We start from the raw sequence: 16,203 nt of genomic DNA, 5'->3' as shown, positions 1-16,203 counted from the left end.
TTAGATAAATAATAATTATAATTATATTATATATATAATTTTGATGAAATTTAAATCAACGAAAATTTTTGATATATATCAATTTTGCACGTAGATGTAATTTATATATATACTTCGGTTAAAATCACTATGATTAATGACAAAATTATGTTATACTTACAATTTTATTCATCATTGAATTAGACAGGGTAGAATATTTAATCTAGTACAAATAAAAAGTGTCGAATATGCTTCTGTATATCGATCCTCTTACATTTTTCCTTCCCTCTATAAGCCGTAAGAAAATAGGTCAAGCTATAAAATCCATGGGTTTTGGGTATGGTCCATAGTCATCTGGGTCGATAATACTTCCGTTGTAAATGGGTCACTGGATAAAAAAAAAAAACCGTTATCTAGATAAACGATATATCGATAATTTTTTAACGATTAAAATTACTTAACGTAAAAATTAATTAACGTAAGCGCGTCAAATAATTTTATTTTATTTAACATGTTTTATTAGAAGCAATTTTTAAAAATTATTATAAATATCATTGAATACAAATAAATAAATTATATATTTTGTACATCACTAGTTTAATAATATTATAAATACGGTCAATTTTAAATGTTTAAAAATAGTAGAAAAACTGCAAAAATTAAATATGATGTTTTTTTTTATACAAGTAAATATTAATAAAAATGTAATGAAATAAATTTACCAAAAAAAATTACGCCCAACGTGGGGCTCGAACCCACGACCCTGAGATTAAGAGTCTCATGCTCTACCGACTGAGCTAGCCGGGCTTGTGGGATAGGATTTCTTGTTATGTTTTTGAGTTCAATATTTATATTTTTTTTTTAGAAAACGACTAATATTTGATTATTAGTTGTTTCGTAAGAATTTTCACAATAAATAATAATGTTATAATAAAAAAAATTAAACTTATTCTGACTTATATATATATATGTATATTTGTATATAATATATGATATAGATACATATGTGTGTACATATATATATATAAATAAAATATTTTATATTTAATTATAATATACATTTTTTATAAATTAAGAAACATATATTTTTATTATTCTGTATTTATCTATATTTATTTTCTAACCATAAATATTTAAAATCAACCAATCAGCATTCAGTTTTATATAATCACTTTCTCATTGGTCGGTTACACATTAGGCAATACTGATAGGTATATAGTTATTATGTTTCGCAGATGTACAAATATTTTTAAAAAGTACAATAATTATATCTCTTCTTTTTAAAAAGTAAGAAATATATTAGCTAATAATGTGAGTGAAATATTATTTTGTAGGCATAAACGTGCGTGAAGAATTATTGATTTTCTCATTGTTTCTGATCGAAAATTTGTAAATAGTTTTAAAAATAGTAGTAAGATGTCGTTAGTGATATTTCCTAAGCTAGTCGAATAAGTATCGCGCCGTATAACAAAAAAGTGTTTTCCATTGGTTAACGTACTCTGATAATAACACGTGTTTACTTGGTCTTCCTCTTTTCTTTTAATAACCGTTTAATTGTATGTGATATTTAATTAAAATAATAACACTACAATGCCACGATCAGTAAAAGATTGCGACGAAGATGCGGAATCGAAAATTGGTTCGTATTATATATCTTTTTTCTTTATCATGCGCAGAGCTATAGACCGGGTCAACTTCATATAACGGTCGAACTCCTTTCGACCTTTTTTCGAAATTTTGTCGACACAAATCTGCTACAGTTATATTCAAAGCGTACTCGTTAATATCAATATTTCACGTTAAAATGATGAAAATATGAATATTTATTAAATATTACATAAACAATCGTTGTATCTTTTGATTAATATTACTTTTCGTTATCAGCCTATGTGATAACTGTCCAAAGAAGGCTTAATAATGAATTTAGTATTTTGTAAAAAGTAATTTAACGTTATTATTATTATTATTTAATAAATGTGTCGCAGGGAAGTTGGACAAGGTAAAAAAAAGAATTCAAAACGTTATGGTTTCGATCTTGTTAAACGTCTCTTTTTTCTTTTTTTTTCTTTTTTTCTCTTTCTTCTTTTTTTTTTTTTAAATCATAAATCGTTAAATTCAATCATGCAATTAAACAATACTGATTCAATCTACACTAGTGTATAATAGTCTAGGTATCCTCTATATAGTTATTATTATTGTTGTTACTATTATTATTATTATTATTATTTTAGTGTAATTCGTTGTATTATTCGAATAAATGATTGATCTTTTTTCTTTATTTTTTTTGTTGTAAAACGAAATTTTTTTTGTTAATGTTTAAACGGTAGGTCGCAGAACTCGTGGATCAATTGCAAATCTTGTAACAGACTCACCAGTTCGTCGCAGTAATAGAAATAAAATGTCTATGAAACAGTCTAGTTCTTCCTTGGATGAATTAATTACGGAAACAAGTACACATAATCTTCGTGGAGGCATACGAGATTCTAATACATTGGATACATTGTGTTCGGAAGCACAACCAAAAAAAATGACCAGAAGAAGCTTAGCAGCAGCGCTTGCTCCAGAAACACCGAAAGCTGATACCCGGCCTAAGTATAAATATATATATCTTATAGAAATATGAAATGCATTTATGCTTATACCTTCTTCGTTGTTACTAGACGATCAACAAGGGCTGGATCAGAATTAGCATCTACACCTTTAAGATCAACTCGTAAAACAAGAGCTAGTTCTATGGATCCTGAACTAACACCTAAAGAATCGATTGAAGAAACTCCAAGCAAAATAAATACACCGATAAAAGTAAAAAGAAGAGCATCAATATTACCTTCTCAATCAACTCTCGTAGAAGAAGAAGAAAAAATTCCAGTTGTAGAATTAGAGAAAATGTTAATTGAAGTTGATGAAAGTTAGTGTTATTATTGTTTCTATATACATATATTCATGTGTATAATTTCTAATTATTACAATTATAATGTCTTTGTATTTTCTCGTTCAAAATTACAGCACCTGCGGAGTTAATCGCAAAAAATGAAACAACGCCTAATAATCTTGAATCACAACAAAATAAATCTTTTGAGAAGATTAAGAATACTGATAAAATACAAGAAGAAAAGGATCTTAACTCTGGTAAGATTTATATTATAATCATACGCTATATTAGTTTTTATTTAGCTTTTTATTTTTATAATGATGTACGCTATGTAAGTATAAAAAAAAGAATGTGTATCGTCTGTACTTGTGTATATTAATTTACAAAAAAGAATTTATTTTTATTTAATAATATCATGTTTTATTTATTTATTTATTATTATTATTATTATTTAATTTATGTTTTGTTTCTTATGTTTAATTTATTTAACATGATTTTCACATTACACATTTGCATTCATAACAGCTGAAGGACTAGTTGATGATTCTTCTCAAAATAATCGGACGGAAATTAGTGAAGCTTTTAAAAATGATGCAAATTCATTATCTGATAAAATGAATACCCCAAAGAAAGATGAAAATCCTGCTGTTGTATTAACCAAAGATGTCTCAACAGATTTGTCACATAATTCTAAAGATTCGTCGATAGAAACAATTTCTAAAGATGAAAATACATTAAATGTTTCTATAGAGATAGAAAAAGGAATGAATTCCAGCAATAAAGAAAATGAATGTTCTAATGTAAATAATTCAATGTCTGAACAGAATAAAAGTATAGTTAATCCAAAAAACATACGTAAAGAAACTTCTACAGTTGTAATAGATACATCAATGAAAGAAGATAAAAATGTAGAAACTGATGTAGAAAACAACGATAATACAAAATTAGATAGTTCCTGCTTAACAGAATCTTCAGTGGGTTCATTGGATTCTAATAATACAGTAATAAGTAACAGTAATGTAAATACGGACAATGTTCACAATTTAGAGAAAGAAAATAAACGTGTATCCGTATCAAGTATTGAAGAAATTTCATCGAATGAAAAAGTACACGAAACAAGTAGTTCAAATAATGAGAAAGAGAATGAGTCAACTATTGAGAATTTAAATGAGTCGAATACCGTATCACATAAAGTGTTAATAAATGAAGAAGATTCCATACCAAAAGAACAGTCTAAAATAAATGATGATGATAATAGCAGTCAGATACAAGTTAAAACAATTATTGAAGAAGGACAACGTTTAGAAACTATTACTCAGAACAAAGGTGATGCAGAAGAGACAAATAGTAAAGATGAAATTAAAGATAAGGCAAATGTATCTGTAAATTCAAAAGAGATTTTTACAGATACATCTGCAAAGAATGATAATTGTAGTAATGACGTAAGTGTAACTGAAATATCAAATGTTGAGAATGATGAGAAAAAATGCGATCAAACTGCTGAAGTTGTTTCTACTTGTAAAAATTCAACTGTTACTGAAAATATTGACTGTTCTACCAATGATAATCAAGATAATATATTTACTGAATCAACAACTGAATCATATCTTGTTTTAGAAGTGAGCAACGATTCAATTAAGGATCCTTCCAATGATGCAAATTCAACTAAATGTTCATTAAAATTACAGTCTTCAGAACTTTCCAATTCTATTTCTGAAAAAATTGATTCTTCCACTGTTACAGAGTCCCATGACATACCAGAAGCAGATTTACCTGATAAGGAAAAGGAATCTAAAATAAGATCGTTATCAAATACACCAGTAATGTCTAAAAAGAAATCAGTTACTGAATCCAGTATATTAAAATCAAAAGAGAAAAAGAAGAAGGCTGATGTTCAAGATGTTGAGGATAATGATGATGATGCCTCAAATATAAAGGAATTGTTCCAAGATATCCCTGCTGATAAATGGAAACAGAAAAGTAAGAATATTAATACTGAAACTGAAAATATTTCAATTGACTCCGCAGCAACAGTAAAATTGGAAACTGATAGTGAAACAGAATGTGATCTTCTTTTAGTAGATAAAAAAGCATGGTTAGCTGCAGAAAAATTAAAAGCCATAAAGAATAAAGAAAAATTCGATTATGACTCTGATGATACGATTATATTAAAAACTGAACTGGATTACCTAAATGATAAATTCAATAATAAGAATAACAAAGAAATGAAATCTAAGGATACAGTACAGGACAAAGATACTAATTCTGAGATCAAAGAAAATACAGAAAAATCTAATATCAGTTCCAAGCAGTTAAGTAAGGAAGTACAAGATGTATTGGAAGAAGTAGAGGAAACTTCCAATAAATCAATTAATAAAACGATTACTGATAAAAATGATATGAATATATCATCACATAGTTCGTCCAAGAAAGAAAGATCACGAAGAAGCAGGTCTTCATGTAATGTTAGCAAAAGCGAACTAATAAAGTCATTAGATAAACAATGGGAAGAAGAAGAAGAAGAAGAAAAAAAAAAAGAAGAAGAAGAAGAAGAAGACAAAAAAAAAGAAGAAGAAGAAAAAAATAAAAAAAAAGAAGAAGAAGAAGAAAAAGAAGAATATGATAAAGAAATATCTTTAACACAAAAAGTATCTGAAAATGTAGAAGCTACAGCTACGGTTGATGTCAATAAAGTAGAAGTAAATCCATCGCAAAGTAAGCTTAAACGGTCGTCATTAGATAAAAAGCAAAATAAAAGTCGTTCCTTAAATAGCTCATTAAATAGCTCAATAAATAAAACTAATAAATCAGAATCAAAGTCTAAAAAACGCAACAGATTAAACATTTCTTCGAGCGAGGAAGAAGAAAATGATAATTCAGAATGCGATAAAAATGAACTTACTCAATTACAATTAGGAAGTGGAAAGAAAAGAATTAATCCAAATTACTCTACAATGGTGCATATTGGTTCAGATTCTTCCGATTCTTGTGACGAAAGTATGGATTCGAATAAAAGAAATAATACTCCTAGAATTCCTCGTTTCTTATTTAAAAATGAGGATAATAATGAACAAAATGAAGAGGGTAACGAAAGTGATGATGGATCCGATGATGTCGAAGGCAAATTTTCAGATATAAGTATAGATTCTGATATTAAAGCAGAATATAATCTTGATGGTAAAACTAGAAAATTCTCAGATGATGATATACCGGGAGATGAATGTAGAGCATCGGAATCTGAATTTTCAGATCCTGATGACAATGGCTCAGATCTAAGAGATTTTGTTGTTAATGATGATGAAGTTGAGGAAGAGGAAGAAGAAGAAGAAGAAGAGGAAGAAGAAGAAGAAGAAGGAGAAGAAGAAGAAGAAGAAGAAGAAGAAGGAGAAGAAGAAGAAGAAGTTGAAATTGAAATGGAAGTAGAAGAACAGGAAGAAAATAAAGAAAATGAAAAAGAAAATACAAAACTAACTGAAAATATGAATAGAACAAAAGAAATAGATAGCAGGAATACTACAATATCTTGTGAAGAAAAGGGTAATGAAATAGATGACGAGAAAACAAATAAAGGATCTTCAAATAAAAAAATGAATATTTCTGGTGTCAAAAGTGAAAAGAGAAGGATCTCAAAAGAAAAAATAAGTACACAGTTAAATTTTTCAGAATCAGATGAAGATAAAATCGTATCTGATGCTATATCGGAATTAGATTCTAGTACTTCAGGAAGAAAACAAAAACAAAAATTAAGCGAGAATAGTGAAGCTACGCAAGAAAGTCAAAATGATACGACATTTACAAAAAAGAATAAAGAACCTAATATCTCATTGACATGCAGTACTCCTAAAATTGATGTCTTGTCAAAGCAAAAATTAAAACATAATACTTCTAAAGGGGAAAACGATAGAAAATCTACAGATAAAGTTTTAACAAATGAGGAACAAGAAAAAGTACATACAAAAGATTTATCTGCTGATAATTTTGAGACAAATACATCAACAATGAGTAATTTAAAAACTACAAAAAAGAAATGTTCTATAAAAAATAGCTCTACGGAAAATTTTACAGAATTATTTAAAGATCAAAAACTTTCTAAAATGTTATTATCTAAGAACCGTTTAAATAAATCACTATCACAATCCCACGATACACCTAAAACAAAATTTTTAAGGAAAGAAAAGTTACATGATAGCTTTCCAAATATTAAATTAGAAGATAAGAAAAATGTCTCTAAAACAACCGATATCAATGATCATAAAAGCAATGCTAGAGAAGAAGATGAAAATTCTGAAACTATTACTGCAGATGTTACTGAGCAACTAGAATCGAGCTTGTCTGCATCAACTAAAAGTAGGAGATCTACAGAAATGATTGATTTAAATAATCAAACTGAATTGAAAAATAAGGAAAATAAAGAAAGTATCCAATTGGAAAAATATACTGGATCTGACAATGAAAATGAAAACTTTGAAAGTGAACTTAAAAATGATGATAAGAAAAAGGCAACGAAAAGTAAGAAAAATAAAAAGAATAAAAATGCTAAAAAGGAATTGCTAACAGCAAATATTGATACTACTCCAATGGCGAAGAAAAATATGGATAAAGATGAAGAAACGGAAATTGTATGTAGTAATAATGAAAGTAAGAACAAGAAGAAAAAGAGTAAATATAAGAAAAATATAGAAATTCAAGATAAAAATAATGAAAAGCTTATGACTACGGCAGAGGTTGATAACATTCCAAATAAAAAGACAACGAAGATAACTTCAGAACTTCCAACATTGCAAGTAAAAGAAAAATCAAAAAAAGTATTACGGAAAAATACAATTAAAAGTTCAGATGCAGAAGAATCTGTTAAAAGACCTTCGAGTACTGAATTCATTAGATCAAAACATGAAGCTTTAGAAGCTGCCAAACTTGCAATTGAAAAGATAAAAGCTGACAGAGATAAGAAAAAAAATAATCAAAAAGATCAATCGCAAAGAATACAGCAACAAGAGAAAGAAGTCAAGGTAAAAAAATCAGATCTAATAATGACCAAGAGCTCTAGGCAAGGAATTAAACGACTTCCTGCTGATGTTATAGAAAATCTCTCTGATGTACCGACTAATCCTTTCAAAAAGCAGAAATTAATAGATAAATCTATGCAACAAATGACAAAGTCACATACATCTATGACAAAGAGTGGATTTACAGAAAGGACAAAAAATAATCAAAAAGACCAATCGCAAAGAATACAGCAACAAGAGAAAGAAGTCAAGGTAAAAAAATCAGATCAAATAATGACCAAGAGCTCTACGCATGGAATTAAACGACTTCCTGCTGATGTTATAGAAAATCTCTCTGATGTACCGACTAATCCTTTCAAAAAGCAGAAATTAATTGATAAATCTATGCAACAAATGACAAAGTCGCATACATCTATGACAAAGAGTGGATTTTTAGTAAGCTATGTTACGAAAGCAAGGGGAGTTTCTTCAAATTCTGGTAGTACAACAGAATTTAATGTTACTAATTTGCAAAAAGCAAAGAAACGATTACAAAATGTTTCTCCTACTACAATTCTTTTTAAAAATAGAATGTTAAATAGGAATTCACGATATCCAACTTCTTCCTATATAATGTATCTACAGAAACAAAAAGCAGCTAACAAAGATCAGCGTTTTACCAAACAACAATAAAATACCTTAATTAATAGTTTAAAATATAATTATTTCTGTTTCGCAAATTTTTACGTTTTTTTGACAACAATTGTTGCTTTTAATATGGATATTAATATCATATAACTAAACTTGTTCACTGCTATATTTAATTAAATAATAATAATTATATGTTATAGAAATCAACTTGTTACATGTGTATCCTTCAGTTTGTTTGTTTCTATAAGTTTTACAGAGCGAAAAGTATCCTGAAAATACAATATAAAATAAATTATCAATTTGTTCGTTCTTTCATTTTGTTTATTCCCAAATATGTTGTTATTTACAAAATAGATTTTATCATTATAAATATAGTATTAAATGTAATTCAATAAAAAAAAAGGATTGTTTTAATATTCTTCCTTTATCAAATAAACTCAATATGAAATAAAAAATAAATAATAATTGTATATATATTTTAGGTGTAAAACTTTGTTTCTATTGTTTATTTTCCTAAATTCAAGGCTTTATTGTAAAGAATTGGTTATAAATTTATAATTCAAAGTATTGTTCATAGAAATAGAAATAATAAAACAAAGAAAAGTGATTGGTAGTTACGTTACGATCTCTTGCATATTTCCGACTTTCTGATTGGTGCTCTTTTTTGTATCTATGCTTTCCGAAGAAATTATTGGTCGAATAAAGAGGAACAAAGGAAGCAGTACTAGATAAAAAATAACTATAATGCTAGAGGGAGCTACACGATCTTTTTACCAATCAGAATGAATTCGATTATTGTTGTGGGATGTTTGAAATAAAGCAAAAACCGTTTATCGCGCTACAGTTAGAAGACGATTTACGAAAAGAGAAGGAATATCAACGACTGCTTCTCGCTTAAAACTTGCATGAATTTTCGTCGTAGATTTCTAACAATACACAATAGTTCTTTCTTAGTGAAAAGATAGATATGATATAGAAGTAAATATTATATTTAACAAAGGTAATTGTTTAGTTATTAACACAAATATTTTGAATTTTGTATATTTACGATTTGTATTTGGAAAGTATGCCGATTCTTTGTTTTAATTTCTACATTTTTATTTAGTTTAAAATATACTCTAATGCCAGTATATTTATTAAATTTTAACTTTATATCTTATTTATTATATATATATTTATTATTATTTATATCTTACATGATATATTTTATTAATGTAAGATATTTTATTTGTGTAGATGAATAATGTATTAGATTCAGTACGATTACCAGATAAAAATCATACACGTGAAGAAATGTCGTATTTATTTGGCAGAGATCCTAGTATTTTAGCATACGGACAGAGACCATGTCCATCTCAAGAAACAAAGAAAAATCTACTTTCTGCGTATGAAATAGAAGAATTTGATTCAACGGAAAACACACAATCCTCACTTTCCGATTCACAGTCTTTAAAAACACTTAAAGTCTACTTACGTTTAAAACCATTTCCAAGAAAAATCAGATTAACAGCTGAACAAGAAGAAGCTTATAAAATAATTAATTCCACTACTTTGGTAACTAAGCTACCGTATTTAGAGAGTAACAGTAGTTTTGCAAGAACTAAAAATAGCGATGTAGCATGTAAAACTTATACCTTCACTCAAACATTTGGACCAGAAATAACGCAGTTACAATTATTTGATCAAGTGATTAAACAACAAATGGTAGAATTTTTAGCAGGACAAAGCTGTAATGTGATGACTTATGGTAAGCACTATATATTCAACATTCTTATTTTTATTTATCTATATATTTTATGTGAACAAATCATGTTTCTATAGGTACAACAAACTCTGGAAAGTCGCATACATTGCAAGGAACTATCACATCTCCTGGTATCATACCACGTGCCTTAGAATTTGTATTTTCTATTATTTCTCCAAAGTCAATACCTTCGTATAAACCTATACACCATAGCGATGCAATATTTCTTAGTTCTCTTGAACGAGCTCAAGAGTTAGAAGCTAAAACTAAATTGTTAAGTTTTAGTTCGGTAGATAAAAATCAATATATTAATACTTACAAACAAATGCAACAAATATTACAAGAAGAATCACCATTGAGAGCTAGCGAATGCACAGATGCTCATTATTCTGTATGGGTATCTTTTGCGGAGATATATAATGAAACTATATATGATCTATTAACTATTGATTGTCAAAAAAAGAAAATACCATTAAAACTAGCAACCGATAATCGTGGAAGAGCGTTCATCAAAGGTTTGAATACTGTTTATGTTAACTCTGGTGCAGAAGCCTATCAAGTTTTAATGGCTGGTCAATATAATTTGAAAGTTGCTGCAACAGCTTTAAATACAAGAAGCTCCAGATCTCACTGTATATTTACTATCAAACTATTAAAGTATTATTCTGAAAATCTAACTGGTTCAGTAGATTTAAGCACGTATGTATTTGAACATTTTACTTGATTGAATTTTAATATGAAATTATTCATTATGGTTTTTCTTTTTTTTTTTTTTAAACAGGTTTTCTTTTTGTGATTTGGCTGGCTCTGAACGTTTAAAAAAGACATTAAATATTGGCGATAGATTAAAAGAAGCTCAAAATATCAATACAAGTCTCTTGGTTTTAGGGAAATGTTTAAAATCAATTTACGATTCTCAATTATCTAAATTAAAAACTGAACCCGTCATTGGACCATTCAGGGAATCGAAATTAACAAGATTATATCAAAGAGCATTATCAGGGAGAGAACATATTGCTTTAATTGTTAATGTTAATCCTTTACCAAATCTTTATGTAGAGACACAAAATGTATTGAATTTTGCAGCAATTGCCAAAAAAATAATCATAGAACCTAAAATAAAAGAAAAAAGAAAGGCTCATTCGAGATTTTCTAAACTAGTTCAAAAAAGTATGCAAAGTGTAACAAACTGGGACGCTACAGCTTTGGAAAGTACAGGTGATAATATAATATGTATTATTAGTTAAATCATTTTCATTTTGGATAGATAACATTTGATTTTTAATAGATTGGTTAAATACAGATGCGGATACAGAGATAGAGACGGATGCAATTAAGTTTATTTCTGCCGAAGAATACGAAGACTTATTATTAACAAATAAACAATTAAGGAAGGAGATTACGAATTTAAAAAATATGGCTTTAACTCGTGACTTCGAAATTCGACAGGAAATGGTGGACACTTATACTGCCATCATAAAGAAACTTGAGAATGATTGGAAGTATGTATTCATGCGTAGATAATATATTTTTTCATATCAATATGTATTACTATATTCATAATAATATATAGGGCTCGCATAAGAGATGTTGAAGAACAACAAGAAGATACTTTGCAATGGTCTATTAAACAAGTTGAGGAATTTTATAAACAAAAAATTAAGATAAATAGCCGAAAAAGGGTACGATCTGAAGAAGAAGATGACGATGATGATGATAGTAATAAAAATTCGAAAGATATCAAAGAGTTAGAATATGAAATTTCTCGTTTGAATAATAAATTAGGATCTATGCAAGATACTATTCATGAATTAAAAAAAAGTAATCAAGTATTGAACGTAGAAAAGCATAAAACTGAATTTGAATTGAGTTTAACAAAGGAAGAATTAAAATATACCAAATGTTTATTGGATGCTGCTCAGAAAGATCTTTGTCACGACGAAGAAACAGAACATTATATAGAAGAGATTAAATTACAGTTGTTTGCTAAGGAAAGTCATGTGAAGGTAATTATAATATTTTTAGTGTTACATTTTGTAGTCGTAATAAATAATACATTGATTATTTATAATATTTTATTATATGCAATATTTTAGAAACTTAAAGAATTTTTGAACGAAGCAAAAGAGGAATATATTGTTATTACAAATGATGCTCGAGAAAAAGAAAATCAAATTAAAGAACAAGAAGAAATAATAATAGAATATGAAGACAAGATGGACGATATGCAAGAACAAATTGATCGAACTAATTATTGTCTTTCAGAACAAGCTAAAACGATTGAAAAACTAGAAGAGAATAATCAAATGATGGTAGATAAAATAATTCAATTAGAAAATATGTTGGAGTTAAAGAATGAAAGCAATGAAGATATTTCTTGCAAGCAGGAAGATGTATGTACTCTATATATATTTTAATTTATAAGAACTCATTTTTCTTTTAAATGTGTTGACAATTATTTTAATATTTTATCTTTTTTTTTTTATTCTTCTTCTTTTATGAAGACTTCAAACGAGTCAGATAAAAATAATAGAAACAATTTTTCTCCGGATGTAATTATAAAAACAGAATTAAGCGAGAAAGATGAAACACAATCGGAAAAAACAGTAGATACTTCGGATACAAAGAAAAATATTTCTGAAGAAAGAATAATTATTGGTACGTGATTATCCGATTAATAATATATAATTAGATTAAAACCAAATTATATCATTCTTTTTTTTTTCTTCCGGAAAAATAAATTACAATTAATCTTATAGAATTGGAAGAAAAATTAACCCCGACGAAATGCGAAGAATCAACATCGAAGGAAGATAAAAGTTGCCAAACTATTACATTACTCACACAAGAAGTAATTTTACAAACTAGTATCTTAGAAAATGATGTTAAAAATATATCCATTCAAACGATTGATGATACGAATTATGAAGAAAGGGAAAAGGAATATAAAGAATTAAAAACGAAATTGAACGAAATAGAAACTGAATACAAAGAGGTACATGTAATTTATATAATATAATATTTAAATATTAACACAAAAACAAAAATGTGTGTGTGATATTTCTTTATTAATCTAAACAAAATTTATTACTGTTATTATTTCTCTTTAAAGAAACTAGGAAACGATTTTAAAATAATAGAGGAACTGCAAGAAAAAATTACTAAAATGGATATAGATTTAAATATAAAGCAAAAAGAAAAAACTACTTTGGAAGCGTTGGTAGAAGAAAATGTAAAACAACAGCAAGCTTTGCAAGAGAAGTTAAAAGAATCTAATAAAAAAGAAAAAGATAAGGATGATGAAATATCAGCTATTCAAAAAGGTTTGTGATTTTGTTGTTTTTTTTTTTAAAAAACTTTGTCAACGTATCTCAAATGAAAAGTATATTTTGTTAATAAATTGTAATAATGTTTTCTTCTTTAATAAAATGTTAGTATAGTCATTAAATATGTTTTAAATATTAGTTTTCATTATTGTAATCAATGTACACGTCAGAAAAGTATTACAATTACTTACATTGAATAAACGTCCTCCATTAATGCAAAAAGTTACCCGATTTTTTTTTTTCTGCTAGACGCGGCACTAAATTGTTAAAATAAGAAATATATTATATTATTGTTAATGAATAATTATTAACGTATTCTTAACAGAATTAAAACGAATGATACAAGTAAAAGACGACGAAGAAAAATCTATGGAAAAAGAATTGAAGAATACACTTAAAATTTTGGAAGATACTAAGAAAGAACTGTACTGTAAGAAAATACATGTGAATAATTTAGAATCACGTTTGGTTTCTTTAGAAAAAACCGTGAAATTATTAGAAGATGCTAAAAGAGATAAAGAGGAACAGAGTGCCGAAATAGATCAATTTAGAATATTCAATGATATGTTAAGAAGAGATTTGGCAACTAAAGAACATGAGATGGAAGAATTTCAAAAGAACAGAGATAGAACTGTGCTCAAATATGAAAATATGATTACATCTTTACAAGAGGAAATGGAAAAACATAAACGCGAAGTTGTATTATATTGAATTATATCAAAGTTATATTGAAATTTTAATTTGACAATAGTATTTTTACTAATCAATAAATATTTTACAGGTTGCGACGTTCCAAAAATTATTATTTAGACAAACAACCCCAACATCATCAAGCAAGGATGAAATTAAGAAATTACAAACTCGTATTGATTCCTTACAAAAAATGGTTTGTATATGAGTGTATGTTTTATGAAGAAAAAAAAAACACAAGAGAAAAAACAATTGTTACTACATTAATGTTCTTTTTTTTTCTTTTAAGGTACACGATAATGAATTACAGAGATCAAAAGGAGATGAAAGCAACGCTGGCAGTGAAGTATTGTCAGTTGAACACTCTTCGAGAAGAAGAGGCAGACCCAAGGAAACTGCAGCGGCAGTTCAATCCGAAGTCATTGATTTATCAGGTTCGGAATCTGGGTAAGTGTTGATATCTAATGACTCATTGTCAGTGAAACATGATGATACATTGATAGATTATTATTAACGACCTGTTTATCATTTTTTTTAGTAAACGTTATGTAAAGCCACCGAGTGGTGAAAAGGTTGAAAAGAAGCGTGTCACGCGTAAAAAGAAATTGTTCGTAATGGATGACGAATGTATACAAGATATTGATCCTGTTGAAATTGTGAGTAAAATCTTTTTATTATTGAGAATTTCAATTTTTATATATTTATTTTTTTTTGTATTCTTATAGCACGTAGTAAATATTTGTATTTTATATATATTTAATATATATATATATATTTTAATATAAAAATATTATTTTATATCAAATTTAATATATTTATTTCTTTTTTGGTATTTTTATAGCACTTAGTAAATATCTATTAGTTTATTTAATTTTTCTATTTTCGTTTTTTTTATAGACTACTACTCCATCCATTCCACAAACCCGTAGTTTAAGAAATAGAAGAAAGTAAGTTTTGGGTAATGTACATAATAGAAAATTGATAAAATAGATGCTTTTTTCAATAATCTTTTCAAAACGAAATCATTAATAAGTATTGAGTTGTAAATATTGTATATAGATAATATCAAAGTATTCATAATTACTGTGTTTTTTTATCAATCTTTCTAATCTAATAGATGCATATTTTTATATTGAAATATATAATTATAGCATAATATACTATTACATTAGTAGGAATGATATTTCAACCGTAATATTATTAAATATCATTGTTTAATCATTCCCATCATTATAAGAATTTATTTATATACACATATATATGATCTCTCTCAAACAAAAAAAAAACAAAAAAAGTAGAAAATAAAATAAAATAGGAATTCTTCATATAAAATGAAAATATATTACAACACAATTTTGACACATACTTAAAGAGAAACAAATACAATCGTGCAGAGAAATCTGTTTTTTTTTTATCAATTGATATTGTAGGCATACGAAATGTTTACAAAATGATTAAATGTTATTTAAGTAGGTTAAATTATATAAACTTTAAGATAATAATTCTTTTTCTTTCCATATATGATAATGACTTTTTTGAAATTATTTTTTATATTTCAAATTTAATTGAATTAATGTAAGAATGTACATTATGATAACATGAAATTAACTCATGTACATATTTTTACCAGTTTCGTTTATCCGAGATTACTTTAATGTATGTGTTAAGGGTTTAATAAAAAGAATATGAAAAGAAAAAGAATAAAATGTGAAACAAAAATCAGACTTCCTAATAGGGACTTAAAAATAGTTATAATTACTGAAAAAATTATTGAGAAACAGTACAATATTTATATTAAAAAACTCGTTTCTATATACGCATTTTAAAAGTGCCAAATGAATAAACTATTAAGTACCTTTCTTGTATAAGCTTAATATTTTCTATTTGTTGTTTTATACTTATGACACAATACAATTATATATTTTTATATTGAATTATTTTGAATAAGACAAAAAC

At 26.9% G+C, this 16,203-nt stretch overlaps 2 protein-coding genes and 1 non-coding gene across 7 annotated transcripts; 2 read left to right on the top strand and 1 right to left on the bottom strand.

The window, feature by feature from the left end:
- Positions 1-713: 713 nt before the first annotated feature.
- On the bottom strand, positions 714-786 carry Trnak-cuu. Its single transcript has one exon. It is a non-coding gene; the product is annotated as a tRNA-Lys (tRNA).
- Positions 787-1,405: 619 nt separating this feature from the next.
- Positions 1,406-8,786, top strand: LOC122519208 (myb-like protein X). Of its 4 annotated transcripts, none has more exons than XM_043638538.1 (5): positions 1,406-1,618; positions 2,393-2,571; positions 2,640-2,887; positions 2,986-3,108; positions 3,377-8,786. In XM_043638538.1, exons 1-5 carry the CDS (start codon positions 1,601-1,603, stop codon positions 8,527-8,529), a joined length of 5,721 nt encoding a protein of 1,906 aa, XP_043494473.1. In that variant the 5' UTR covers positions 1,406-1,600; the 3' UTR covers positions 8,530-8,786. The 4 variants fall into 4 exon arrangements, with proteins under 4 accessions (XP_043494473.1, XP_043494474.1, XP_043494471.1 ...); XM_043638539.1 differs by having other exon boundaries at positions 2,307-2,571; positions 4,595-8,786; XM_043638536.1 differs by having other exon boundaries at positions 2,307-2,571.
- Positions 8,787-8,991: 205 nt separating this feature from the next.
- Positions 8,992-15,403, top strand: LOC122519754 (kinesin-like protein KIF20A). Of its 2 annotated transcripts, none has more exons than XM_043639430.1 (15): positions 8,992-9,487; positions 9,724-10,234; positions 10,309-10,930; positions 11,013-11,449; positions 11,535-11,733; positions 11,805-12,237; positions 12,328-12,624; positions 12,736-12,889; positions 12,991-13,226; positions 13,344-13,554; positions 13,883-14,253; positions 14,339-14,443; positions 14,537-14,694; positions 14,786-14,903; positions 15,145-15,403. In XM_043639430.1, the coding sequence occupies exons 2-15, from the start codon at positions 9,724-9,726 to the stop codon at positions 15,196-15,198; spliced, it is 3,906 nt and encodes a 1,301-aa protein (XP_043495365.1). In that variant the 5' UTR covers positions 8,992-9,487; the 3' UTR covers positions 15,199-15,403. The 2 variants fall into 2 exon arrangements, with proteins under 2 accessions (XP_043495365.1, XP_043495364.1); XM_043639429.1 differs by having other exon boundaries at positions 11,520-11,733.
- Positions 15,404-16,203: the final 800 nt, after the last annotated feature.

Source organism: Polistes fuscatus, unplaced genomic scaffold (genome assembly GCF_010416935.1).
Source record: "Polistes fuscatus isolate 324 unplaced genomic scaffold, CU_Pfus_HIC Scaffold3, whole genome shotgun sequence".
NCBI classification, from domain to species: domain Eukaryota; kingdom Metazoa; phylum Arthropoda; class Insecta; order Hymenoptera; family Vespidae; genus Polistes; species Polistes fuscatus.
The sequence above is the reverse complement of the archived record's forward strand: the minus strand, read 5'-3'. Positions and strand labels throughout refer to the sequence as shown.